Source organism: Vidua chalybeata, chromosome 17 (genome assembly GCF_026979565.1).
Source record: "Vidua chalybeata isolate OUT-0048 chromosome 17, bVidCha1 merged haplotype, whole genome shotgun sequence".
NCBI classification, from domain to species: Eukaryota; Metazoa; Chordata; class Aves; order Passeriformes; family Viduidae; genus Vidua; species Vidua chalybeata.
The window spans coordinates 6,862,781-6,876,056 of NC_071546.1; the positions used below are offsets into that span (position 1 = coordinate 6,862,781).

The window sequence follows — 13,276 nt, forward strand, 5'->3', positions numbered from 1 at the left end:
CCAAATGTTGCCTTGCATGGTCTAGACCTGAATTTGGGATATGCTTATCCAGTAACTGGTTACATGACTCTTTCACTGTGTAAGTAAAGACAAAAGTAATTTAAATATCTTAATTCAAAAGCCTCTGCAGTTTTGAATCCTTTTGCCACTGATCTCCAGCATTTGTACACAGTGTGATGCTATGTGCTATCCAGGTTAATATCTCTTGCCATCTCTCGCTTGGTTGGCAAAATTTGGTGATATTCTGGAAAGGACACTGGGTTAGAGTCTGCCTTCTGCAGGATCCATTTCAACAGAGGGTGCAATGGGAGTTCCAGAACTTGCAATGGCAAAAACCTGTCTAGCTTCCAGATGCTCTCTGTGGCACCAGTATTCTGGTATTTTGTCCGGCTTTATCTGAACATTGAGACTGAAGTGGCACTGATGGGATCTGCTGTGGAATGGGAGCTTGCAGTGCAGTGGTTGTGACCATCACCTGTGTTGATGTGAGTGGGCATCCCACACCTTTTCTCTCAGCAGTGCTGCCATCCCTTACAGAATTAGTGATATGTGTTCGTGTTTTCCAGTCAAGGACACTGGTTTGTGAGGGCTGCAGCCAGGTTGTGTTGTTGGTCCCTGGTGTTCTGAAACTGCAGAGTATTCCCTGTGGGGCAGGAAGCTCGGTGCCCTGAGCATTCCATTGTCCAGCCCAAAGGAGTAATCCTGAGGTGCCTCTTGAATGCTGGAGAGGAGCTGTGGGGGGCTGTGGGGATATGGGTGGGTGCTTGGCCCAGGTGCTTGGTGTGGTACGGACATCTCTTGTCAAGAGACAGCGTGTGGGATGCTGGAAGCTTGATTGTGATACACCTGCCTGGCCTGGAGTTGACAGTATTTTATATCTGGCAAGATTGCCTCATCTCTCATCTCTATATTTCGAGGAGAAGTTTATAAAAGAGAAAAACGTCTCATCTTTGCCTCATCTTGTCTTACAATATCCAGTAGAGAAAGTGAGCTCCAGAGAGCCTGAGTTCATGTCTTAGCCCTAGGCTTGGAGATTATGAACCATCTTAAAGCTTTGCAGCAGCCTAGCCATGCTTGTATTACCTCCATACAACAGATCTGGGGAGTGTGCTCTAGCCAGCCTGTTCCTTTTCCCAGGAAGGGGAGCTTTAAGCGGATTTGAATCCTGTTTAACAGGAGGAGACGTGGTCACAGCCCGTGCTGCACTGTAGGCAGTGCTGGAAAAGAATTGCTGTTGGAGTAATTGCTGCTTTTTCCTGCCCCATCTCCCAGCAAGGGCTGTCTGAGGCTGGCCTGTTGTGCTGCCCACGCTCTCACATGTGAGGCAGGTGGGCTCCCTGTGGGGTGCAGACTGAGCTGGCACTAATTTGACCCGCAGAGCTGCTCTTGTGCCTGCTATGGCTTCAGCTGTTCCCTTGAGGTGACACAGCTGACACGTGTGGATGGTGCTGGAGCCAGTGCACACCCTCTGAGCTCTCAGGTAAAGGCACAGTGGGGTCAGAAGGAGCTGGGCAGAGAATGGAGGGGGCTGGTTGGTGCTGAGGTTGGCCCCACTCTTTAGAAAGGGTTTCCAGATAGGTTTGCATGTTCTGGGAACAAGCTGGTGTGAAACTTGTGCTCTTCTTGCTGCTCTAACAGTGGGGCACTTATGGCTGCTTGCTGGGAGTCAAGTAGGAGCTTTTGTCCATCTGACTTTCTATCCTGGGTTGTCTCCAAAGGTGCTGTAGTCCTTCCTGTTGGAAGCAGAGCTGCAAACCACTGACAAAGCTGTGACTGTGCTCTGTCTGCATCTCCAACCTGCCTCTTACATGTCCCCATGCTCTTCTCTGCAGCCTCCCTGTGAGGTAGCTGTGGTCAGTGCCCAAGCTGGCAGAACAGTGCTGGACCTGTGTGGCTTCCTCATGACAGGTGAGAGATACCTGCTCCAGACCTTGGGCACACCACAGCTCTTCTCATGCCCCCTTTGTCCCTGCATGATCTGCCCTTGGGAGAGCACATTGTAAGGAGCAGCTCTCTGGCAGCATGGGAGTCCACAAGCTCCCAGTTTTCAGCCATGGGGTTGGGATTCTGCGTGCAGGTGCTGGCAGCCACTGCTGTCCCCACCCTGAGGACTGTCCCTGCTGTGCTGCTGCTGTCTGCTCCTTCCTTGGCTTTGCTGGGTAGTGGGGCTGGAGCTGTGTAAGGGGTGCTCCTAGCTCGGGGTCTCAATGCTGGGCTGACCCCAAGATTGTAAAAGTCCTTGTTTCCCAGCCCATGCCGCCAAAGAAGAAGTGTGAAAATGTGTAGGATCGAGTTCTCAAGGTTGTTTGTTTTTCTTTATCTATAGCATTCTTTCTCTGACCTGCTGAGATCCGTCTAGTAAAGCAGCCATGGCAATCTGCCTGCCCTGTCGGGCAGCATCTACATTTTATATCAGAAATTACGTGTATTATATTTACAATAATGTGCCAATAGTTATCACCTATGTTATACAGTGTGTCTCTACATTTAAACCAATAGAAAAGTGTCACCATCACACCAAGACATGGAGGACAAGAAGAAGGCCAGGACACGCCCAAATTCCTCCACCTTGTATCCCTGAATCACATTCTAAAAACCCCAAAATTCTACTTTTCTACCCTGTGTCAATTCACCTATTACACTAATCAAACCCTTGTGGCTTGTAATTCCTCATATAGAGTTGGCAGCCTCTCCCACGGGCTAAAATCAAAGCCACAGGTGTTTTTGACTTCCTGCCAAGGTCTCCCAGCCCCCTGCCAGGGTCTCAAGACAGCCAGGGCAGCCAGAGGGATGTCCTGGACTCCGACACTCCTAGTTTGAACTCATTCTGCAGGCAGCTAATCCAGCAGCAAGAGGACCATGGGTGTCAGGACTGAGGTATTGCCTCTGTCCAGCAGCCCTCCTACTGCAGCCTTCATTTCCTTGTGTCCTCTGGGGTGTGGAAGGGCTGTGGTAAAGCAGAATAAAGCCCAAGCTTTAAGGAGCTCCTCTCATGTGCTTGGTATTCATGCTGTGGCTCTGCATTCTAGAGGGTGGCACAAGCAGTGCCTTGCTCCTGCCTTCCTCCTCAGCAGCCTCTGTAGCATCCTCATGGCTGCTCTGAACAGCTGGAGCAGTCCTGATGCTTGTGCTGGTGGTTGGTGCCACTCTGCTGGGAGGAGTGGGGAGCCAAAGAGGACATCCCAGTTCATGTTTGGTGAGGCTGCAGACTGGGGGTGAGGAGGGAAGGCTCTCTTTCCCTGCCTTTGCATCTTCTGGTACCTGGTGGGCAGTTCTGCGTTTTTTACCAATTATTAGGGCTTGTCAGAGGAGTAGTACTGGTGTGCCAACCCTTCCAGTAGAGCTGTGTGCATGGGAGCACTGCGTGAGGTCCCAGGGATGCTCCCTGGCCTCTGGGTGGGACAGTCCTCCCTGGGCTCCTGGGCAGTAATGCAGGACTGTGGTGTACTGGGCACTGCTATCCTGGTGTGCTATTGCCTGCCCATGTCTTCCCCCTCCCCCTGCCTACTTTCTCCTGCATCAGCCTGCATTTATAAAATGAAATAAATATTGACATGGACGGGATGCTATTCAATTTGTCCTGATCACTGGGCTGCGGTGAGTTCTGACAGAGCACAGTGTAAAACATAAGCTCAGGATGTAATTTCTACTGTCAACATGATGTACAGTATAGCTGTGCCAAATGCACACCAACAAACTGCACGAGCTCCTGTGGGGAGGGGAGGGGGGACTGGTGCTGATAATTGGAAGCAGGATGGCAGAGCAGCAGGAGAGGGGACATCCCCCTGGGCCTGGGGCAGTGTGAGGGTCTGGTGCTTCACACTGCATGGAAACCTGCTTGGTGTGGTGAGTGCTGCCATGCACGCTGCCATGTGGGAGCACGTGTGCTGCTGTGGGCTGGGCTGGCTGCAGCAGCAGCTCCCACTGGTTATTTACAGCCCCACTGCTCTCGTGTGGCAGAGAGAAGGGGCACTTCCAGCTGTTGGTGAAAGGTTTTCAATAACATAGGGAAATAAATATTGTGCTAGTCCTAGTTCCTCTGGATGGGACCTTCTGGGGTGTCTTGACTCCTGCTGCTGCCAGGGCATGAGTAGGACTTGGGGCTCTTGGCTTTGCAGCCTCTGCAAGAGGTCTGTGATGTGACAGCTGGAAAGAAGGTTCTGCACACTGAGGAGAAACATGACCCTGAAGCTGTCACAGAAGAGACACAGGCTGAAGATTTGTCACTGGAGAAGAAGGATCTGGTTTGCAGCAATGAGCCTGGCTACATGTGTATGTCTGGGCCCGCATTTTGTGGTGCAGGAGACTGGAAGTTGCCACAGGTTTCTGTAGTTGGGCTTTGATGTCTGGCACCTGGATGAGGCAACTCAATCCTGCATTGCTGCCCAGAGGAAGAGCATGCAGACAGCTCAGCTGAGAATAGCTGAACTTTGGACATGTGACACTATCACCGGCAAACCACATTGGCTCAGATGAGAAATCTGTTAAATATAAAAAACAGCACAATAGCTGAGACTATACATAAGGTTGTGTTTCCCACAGCAACGCAGCCCAGCCCCAGGGGTGCTCAGCAGGACTCTCCTTTCCATGGCAGAATCTGCTCTGGGGAGTGCTCAGATGCAACAGGGCTGAACAAGTTGCCTTGGGAACTGTGGGCCAGCTTGTCTGCCAGCCAGGGAGCAGCTCTGCTCAAGTGGAGCTCGCCCACTGCAGCATCTTCTGCCCTCACTTCCTCTTTCCTGCCTTGCCTTAGTGTGTGCATTTAAGCTGTTCTTGTTACTGGTTTATTGATACTGTTTGGGACTGTGCTGCTTCCATTGGTGTGCTGTAACTCTGGTCAGGCTGACAGAGTGGCCCAGTGTCCATTTCTGAACAAGGAGCAGTTCCATTTGTGTGTGCACTGGGCTGTCTGCAGTGTGTGCCTGGGGTAGCTGTGTCGTGCAGGAAATCAGATGCCGCTGAGGTGTGAAATGATGTGATGAGGGGAGTGAAGGTGGCTCCTACTGCTGTGACAGAGCCAGTTGCTGGTGCTTTCTGCCAGCTGTGTGCCCTCAGTGCTGGGTTCTGGAGGCCGTGAGAATGTGCTGCCTTCGTGTGCCAGCTCGGTTGGAGACCCTGGATGCTGATGTTAGTTGTGGTGCCAGGATTTGCTCCATTGGACTGGCTTCCTTGCAGCCTCCCCGTGTGTTCAGAAGGCCTTCAGTGTTGCAGAACTGCACCCTGGCACTGGCATTGCTGCCTTGTCAGGCTTCTGGCAGGGCTTTATAAATCAGTGTGGATAGATTTGCTCCTGGATGGCAAGGACAAATGCTGGGTGGGCAGAATGGGAGATTTCAGCAGGTGGTGGCTGCTTCTCCCCAAGGCTCTGGCGGACACAGTTGTCCTGAGACCACTTGCAGATGGATTATTTTTTAAATTCTCTTTCTGGCAGTTGAGTTTACCAGCTACAACTCATTTGTACTCAGATTTTGGATGCAACCTGAGGTGTTGCCTGCAAAAGTGCTGCAGAGTGACAGGCAGAGGTGCTGGGTAGGGTGTTCTTCCCACACTTACTGTTTACCCTTGCTGCTGACCTGAAACTCTTGCTCTGGCACAGCTTATGCTGCTCAGTTTATTGACATGTCTCACTATCTGGGTAACCTACTCCAAAATAACCAGAGATCTCCTAGGTGTGAGAATTTGGAGAGGTGCTGTTTGTGACAGTGATGCGCTATGTCTTGTTGTATTTATCTTCTGTATACCCAGGTAAATGTGACAAAGCACACTTGCACTGGTGCTGTTTTTGTGAGTGTCTTGCTCTGGAGCCTGCTGTGGGTCAGGCAGCCTCGGCTCCGTTGCTCCAGGGCAGGGACCCCAATCTCTGCATTTGATCTGTGAAGTTTCTTTACCTTCTGCGTGGGAAGAGATGGCTCAGTCCCCCACCTACAGGTAGTCTTGCTCCCCTAAGAGTGCAGTGTTAAATACTCTGGCGTTTGATAGGGATCCTCGCCAGCTGCCCTTTGGGAGCAGGGACAGGAAGCACTTCTGCGTGGGGAGGCCTGCCTGCAAGACAGTCATGGCATTGCCAACAACCTCACCTGGCTGCTGTGGAAATACCTTTATAATAAATGGGCTGGCAAGGAGGAGGAGTGGGGAGCAATGTTACTGCTTCTGTACCATGATTGCTAACTTAAAAATACACTGGAGGCCCTGTCTTCCTTGGAGCATGAAGTGCACAGGGCTGGCCCATGTGACAGCTGATGTGCATGTGTGAGTGGAATATAGCGTGTGTACATGGGGAGGAAATGTGTGTGCACACTAGTGAGACACAAATAGACAAAAGAAGCCAGTGTGTATGAGTGATCTTAGCTGTGCATGGGGATGGGATGTGTGTGAGACCTTTTGGTGAACAGATTTGTGCACATTGTGTGACACACAACTTGTGAGCCATGAACAGGCAGTGTAGAATGATGCATCGTGGTTCTCAGGGAAGTGTTTGTCCAGACAAGTGAATGCAGACAGCAAAGAGTGCAGCAGACATTCCCTGTTTGGGAGGCAGTCCCATTGGTGGAGTCACATTGGGGAATGGCAAGTGAGGGAAAGGGCTGGATAAATATGTGGGAGCTGTCCCTCCTCTGAACTGTTCAGATTCATGCAGGGGTCTGTGCAAAGCACAGTCCAGTTCCCTTTCTATGGGGAGTAGATGGACATCTAGTCCAGGATCATTTGCATTTCCATTCACCCTTTTTCTGCCTTCTATTAAGAGTAACAGCTGACAGATGAATTCTGCAGACTGGTGCATGTTTCATGAGTAGATCAGGCTGTGGCTGGTATTGCAGAGCTCTGGTGGAACCTCAGGGCGTTGGTGCAGGGAGAGATGGATGCTGCATCCCCATCTCCTGATGAGGCTTCTTCTCTCCATGTGCTCACTGGATGCAATGTACCCTTGGCTAAAGGTCTCATGTCTCAGCCCTTAGTGCCTTGAGGATGGCTTGAAGCTTACCCCAGAGCCCTTTTTCAAACCGTTACCTTTAAAGTCAGCCAGGTGGCAAATTCTTGAACAGATGCTTTTCTCTTGCCTGTGGCTGCAGAGGTGAGATGACAGAAAGGTTCTGCAGGAAGGGCTTCAGGAGTGTCTGCACAGGCTGTACCAGGGGCTGGTACCCCTCAGTGTGAGCCTTGTCTGCCTGTGCAGGACTGCTGTGGTCTGGTCCTGCACAGGCACCAGCAGCTGTGCTGTGCCAGGAGTGCTGCTACACATCTCCTAACAGTGTGGGTGGGCACCAGTGACTCCCTCCAGGCACAGACCTCACTCCTCACAACAGCCAGGACCATGTGGTGAGGGGATGCCCTTGTCAGCAGGGTCCTTGGTCTCTGAGTCCCTGCTGGAGCAGATGTCTGCAGTGCTGAGAGCTCTGCAGCCCTCCCTGTTGTGTTCCTGCTCTGGCAGGACCTGTGGGATTTGGCCCTGCTGTGGAGCACCTGGGGCAGGGCAGGGCAGGAGATGCTGAGCAAGGCTGCAGGAGCAGCATGGGGGGACATTGGGCTGTGTTTTCATACCAGCTCTGACACCTTGGCTTTTTCCAGGCTCTTGGAGATGCTGCTGACTGCCCTGCACCTCCCTGCATGAACCAGCAGAGAATGGAAGTGACCGGAATCATCTGGGCAAAGGACCCTTCAGCAGGCACTGGGATGGTGATCCCCTGGAGACAGGAGTTACAAATGGCCTTGTGAACCTCACGGACACCTGCACCGCCACACCCCTTGCACAGTAGTGCCAGGCTGCCACAGGGCAGGCAGACGTTGGCCACAGCAGCTCATCCTGTTAACTCCTCTGTGAAAACCTTTGTGGAAGAGCTTTCCTTCTCCTCCTGTGAATGCCAGCAGTGGGTGTCCGTGCCCCGTGTGCCCGCCGGCGGGGTGGGCAGCAGGCTGTGTGTCACCCCCTTCCCCAGCGAGACCGGCAGCAGCTGAGCACAGAGCCCTGCAGCTCTGTCCCGGGGGACAGATGCCAGCTGCCAGACTCTGCTCTGGAGACCCAGGAGCAGCCTGCGAGGCACCAGCACTGACTGCTCCCGTGGCAGCAGCGGGCAGTCCGGGACACCTCTTGTCACAGGTGTGACTCACACAGGACAGGAGTGCTCCAGCTGCAGGGCACAGCATGCAGCAGGGACGGGGATGCTCTGCGTTGACCGGGCAGCCTCACGCTGCTAGTGTGGACTTTCCTCCTACTTTTCCCTAAAGGATGCTGGCTGCACATCCAGAAGCTCCTGCTCATGCAGCCTCCTAGAGTGCCATGGCGAAGGGTCTGCAGGGCTTCTCGTGGACCATGCTGCTGCTGTTCTGCGCCATCCAGGAGCTGGGGTCCTGGGCCATGCACACGGCGGTGGAGGGCCCTGGCCTAGGGGAGCCCGGGGATCCTGCACTGCTGGCCAGCGGGCGAGTGAAGCGCGGCTGGGTCTGGAATCAGTTCTTTGTGGTGGAGGAGTACACGGGCACGGAGCCGCTGTATGTGGGGAAGGTAAGCTGACCTGACATCTCCATGGGGCAGGGTGGACATGCTGGCAGTGCTGAGCAGAGAGAGGGCTCATGTGAAGGTTGTTCACGGGAGCCTGGCTAGAGAAATACTCTGTGGACTGCAATGGCAGGAGCCTGGTCCCTGCTGGGGGTGGTGAGGTCAGTGTGCTCCCAGGGACGATAACAGGACACACCAAGATTTACATCTGCGTTCTTACAGTCGTATACTGGCTTCTTGTGGTGTCTGGGGGTGGGTGCAAGAAGCCCTGTCTCTGTGGGAGCTGCTGGCAGGTGACAGTGCCTTGCTGAGCAGGACTGGGTCTGCAGGTGGGAGCTCACCACACTTCCCTGGTGTGTGACCTCCTGGGTAGGCTGGACATGGACCTCTGCTCCCTCCACTCCTGGTGTCCTGAGGCTGAAGGAGCATTTCACCTTGGGGTTGCTGGGCTTTATCCTTTTCTGGGAGCTTTGGAGAAACAGCTGCCCCACGTGTCAGGCAGACGTGGTGTTTGTATTTGGGTGAAGGCAGTGCTAGCTGTTGGGACCAGTCAGAGGAACACGCTACAATCCAGCTAGAGCTGGAGGCATGGGCTCACCCCGAAGGAAAGTGCCCAAGAGCTTGTACAGTAGGGCTGCCTGATGGCCTCAGCCGTCTGGGCATGAGTCTGGAGGAGCTTGAAAATGGGTTTCTTGGCTGGGGGCCAGCAGGGATTTCAGTGGTGATTTGTGTCCGTTTCAGCAGACACTCAAAGCCGCGCTCCTCCGCCGCCCTCGGAGCAGGCACAGCTAATTCATGGCTCCCCTGGGAGCAGCGGAGGCACCGGGCCCTGTCACAGGCCTGGCAATGCCTCGGCTCCAACTGAACCGAAACCTACAACTCACCCGTTTTACAGCCCCTTTCCACATCAGCCACCGCATCGCCCGCCCGGCTCACAGCAGCAGCACTGACATCACTGCCTGTGGTCCCCAGGGCTGAAAGCCAGCAGGGCCAGGCTTTTCCTGGTGCTGGGAGAGGATGGAGTGCTCGCCTGGGACACTCTTCGTCCCCAGCAGTGTGCCAGCCCTCTTAGCAGAGTCTGTGGGTCCAGAGCCTTCCTGCACTGGGGGACCCTGCAGAGTAGTGGGGCTTGCCCTCTGTGGATGCCTCTCACACACCTACACGTGCTTTCTGCAGGGCCAATACCATTTCCATAAAATCTGGGTTCTCTAGCTAATCCTTCTTCTGAACTGTAATTTCCCCTGAGGCTGCTGTCAGTTTGATGTGGATTTCTTTGGGTTTTTTAAATAGAATTATGGGGTCAGCACTAGTTACAAACTTCTGCATGTGGACAGATCTATTTTAGATAGAGGAGAGGATTAAAGGGAAAAAAGCAGATTTAATTAAGTTGCTAATATTTAAAGAAAATTGATGAACTCGGGCTTTATGAGTTGGAGCAAACAGAGTGCGCCTTTATTACGGGCTAGTTTTTATTTGATTTTCTTTCTTTTCTAGCCCCAGAGTCATTTTTTATTTGTGTATCTGTGCTTTCTGTTTAATTGCTTTTAATAAGGAATGTGCACCTCTGTTCATATTTAATTTTGATTTAATTATTAGTATGTAATTAATGGCTTCGTAAGAATTCTGGTTGTAGTCTTTTAGGACAAGGAAACAATTTTTCTGTTTGACAAATGGGACAGATCAGCCCATTGTCCGCCCGCTGGATGTCCCAGTTCTGCAGACACTGCTGTCCTTGCTTGGGGCTGAGCTGCAGGCAGGGCTGGGTGGTCCCTCTGCTCGTGGGGCCCAGCGTGTGCCAGAGCTGTGAGACTTCAGTCTCCTGCCGTGCCCAGGGGTGGAGGGAGCCCTGAGGCTGTGCCAAGCCTGCCTGCTGTAACAGGGAGGAGAGAACATCCCTGGGATGTGGTCGGGTCTGTGGCATCTCCCCTCGCGTTTCTGTAGTCTGCGATCTGGCCCTCCCCCATTAGTTGTTGTTTAGCCAAGCAGCACAGATTTAGCTCTTTTAATCTTCCCCTGTAAATCAATCTCTGCAGCCCCTTGAGCCCAGGCTCCATTTTTCTTCCTAGCATTCCGGTTTGCAGGGATGCTGGTGTCTGCTCCGAGCAGTCAGTGATGAGCAAATATGTGAAGAGGACGTGCTGAGAGCTCAATGTGGTGCTGGATGCTTTATCTCTAGCCTAATTATTAATCATGAGCCCAGTGTTCAGCAGAAAATGCAGGTTTCTGCTGCCTGCGCTGTACAGACCTGGTGCTCCTTCTTCGTTCTGAAAAGCTCACGGAGTAGCAGTGAGAACTGGGAGAGGATGATAAAGTGAAGAGAGCAGCAAGCTCTCCACCAGCCAGCAGGGAGGGTTGGGACTGGATGGCCAGGATGGGATGACCATCCCCACAGACCAGGGCAGGATGCTCCAGGTGGCCAGGGGGGGTGACCACCCCATAGGCACGTTTGCAGCCAAAGCCATCACGGTGGTCCCACACTCTGCTGGGCTCACAGCCCTATTAGTGAGCTGAGTGAAGGTCTCCTTCCAGGCAAGCCTTGAGAGATGTGTCACCATGGGCAGTAATTTGTGAATGTTGTGCAAAATGCATTGAACTGCCTAACATGTGGGTCCCTCACTTGTGAAATAAATACATAAACTGTATCTAACAAGACAAATATAATGAAGGCATCGTAAAAAAAGAGGCAGCTCTGGTATAAATTCTTGCTGGTAGAGCTGTATGTCTGAAAGGTGGATTATAGAACTGCAGTTTGGAAGATTGAATGGCCCATAAACATTTTCATATTTCATTAGCCGATTAATGGACGGCTTTTTTCTTTTTGTGGAGGGGGGACATGACTTTGCTGATTCTAAGCAAAAATTGTAGGAAACAAATGAAAGCAGCTGATGAAACCTTTCCGGGGGCCTGTCCCATTATGGATTGTCCCAATTAATGCCCATGCTGCTCTCTGTCAAGATGCATTCTGCCTGTCCAGTTACTGTTAATAGATTTCTCATAAGTGGCTGGATTGTAAAAACCTCATAACTCAGTTTAATGCCACCAATAAAATTATCTCTGGACGTCTGGCCTGGATTCCAGTCAGCTCTTGGTCCATGGGAAACTGCTGTTTACCCTTTCTTTTCCTAATTCTAAACATTGTCTTAATTAAAAACATGAAACAGCAGAGATTGCCTGCAAAGGCATCTTCCTCAGGGTCTGTTTTTAGTCCTGAACATGAGCTAATTTGTCACAATCAAGATGTTGTCAAAATCTTTTGCAGATTTTGTCCGGGTGGGGCTCTGGGCATGATGATAGGACGTTGTGACCCCTGTTACCCTGCAACATAAACCCAGCACAGGGGTGCAGCAAGTGTGTGAGCTCTTCAGCAGGGAGACTTTGTCAGCTCCAGCTGCCCAGATCATGGAAGGTAGCTGTGGCTGAGGCAAAGCAGGTGGATGAGGATGGACTTTGGGCAATTGGTTGCATAGAAGGGGAGGGATGCTGATGGTGAGGTACCTGTGCAGCTTGGGAGAGGTGATCCCATGCTGCCAGAGTCCTGGGTCCTTGCCCATAGGGAAGCCTCTTTCTTTGGAGTGCAGTTGAGTTGTCCTTTGCTTTTCCATCATCTCGTAACCCCTTATTAAAGGGATTTTTCCCTTGGTTTGTAGTGGGGGTAGGCACTGGCAGAATCTGTAATCTGCAGAGCTGTAACGACAGGCCTGAAGTTCCAATTTATTGGGCCTTCCTTTATGCACTGGAGTTGTCTGGTGATGCTCTCTGTCACCGTCCAGTCCAACAAGCGCAGAGTGAGCAGAGGGGCATCACACAGGGGCCATGGGCATCTTGTGCAGGTGGCTAGGGTTGGGTACAAGCACAGCCCCAGCCTGCTCCCACCCTCTCCCTCTTTCCCTGGCAGATCCACTCGGACTCGGATGAGGGAGACGGCTCCATCAAGTACACCATCTCCGGGGAGGGCGCAGGGACCATCTTCCTCATCGACGAGATCACAGGTGACATCCACGCCACTGAGCGCCTGGACCGGGAGCAGAAAACCTTCTACACGCTGCGGGCGCAGGCCCGGGACCGGCAGACGGACCAGCTGCTGGAGCCCGAGTCAGAGTTCATCATCAAGGTGCAGGACATCAACGACAGCGAGCCGCGCTTCCTGGAGGGGCCCTACATCGGCAGCGTGGCGGAGCTGTCCCCTGTCGGTAGGTCTGCTGCGGGGGCAGTGCGGGCTGGGAAAGCTGCACCTCTCTCTTGTCAAACCTTAAGCCTGCTGTACCCCACAAAAACCACTTGCAAATCCCAGGGATTCCAGAGCTAGGGAGCCAAAAGGGAGAAATAAATAAGGTGGCTTAAGAAAAACAAGTGGATAAATCCTCTGAGCTGATTGCCAGCCTTTGGCTGAGCGCTCAGTCTCAGCCCTAAGCTGTGCTCCGGGGATGGGTCGTGGTGGTGGCAGCTGCCTGCTGTGCATTGACTGTGGCTTTGCACAGCCCCCTCCCTCCTAAATGCTGGGTGGTTGGACTAAACCCTCACAAATCAAGGGGCTCATGTCTGCCTGTGGTTCAGATTGGTCTGGGTGGTGCTTCTCCCCCAGCTCAGGCAGTCCTCTGTGTGCTGCTTTGCTGCTCCTCTGAGCCCAGACATCATCCCCTTGTGTGCCCCCATGCAGAACTGCCAGTCCCTTCTCAGCTGGATCTGCTCTTCTCTGAGGGGCCAGGCATTTTTGGCTGAGACTGGGGAATTCATGTCCCTGTGACAAAAGTGTGGCTTCCCTGTGTTCACCTTAACTGCCCA

At 52.6% G+C, this 13,276-nt stretch overlaps 1 protein-coding gene across 3 annotated transcripts in view; it reads left to right on the forward strand.

Moving 5' to 3' along the window:
* CDH22 (cadherin 22) overlaps nt 1-13,276 on the forward strand; it is a 77,397-nt gene that overhangs the window by 17,489 nt on the left and 46,632 nt on the right. For all 3 annotated transcript variants that reach the window (XM_053958525.1, XM_053958527.1, XM_053958526.1), the window contains exons 2-3: nt 7,567-8,500; nt 12,390-12,684. In XM_053958525.1, the coding sequence (XP_053814500.1) occupies nt 8,276-8,500; nt 12,390-12,684 (520 nt within the window). In that variant the 5' untranslated portion in view covers nt 7,567-8,275. The remainder of the gene's footprint in view (nt 1-7,566; nt 8,501-12,389; nt 12,685-13,276) is intronic.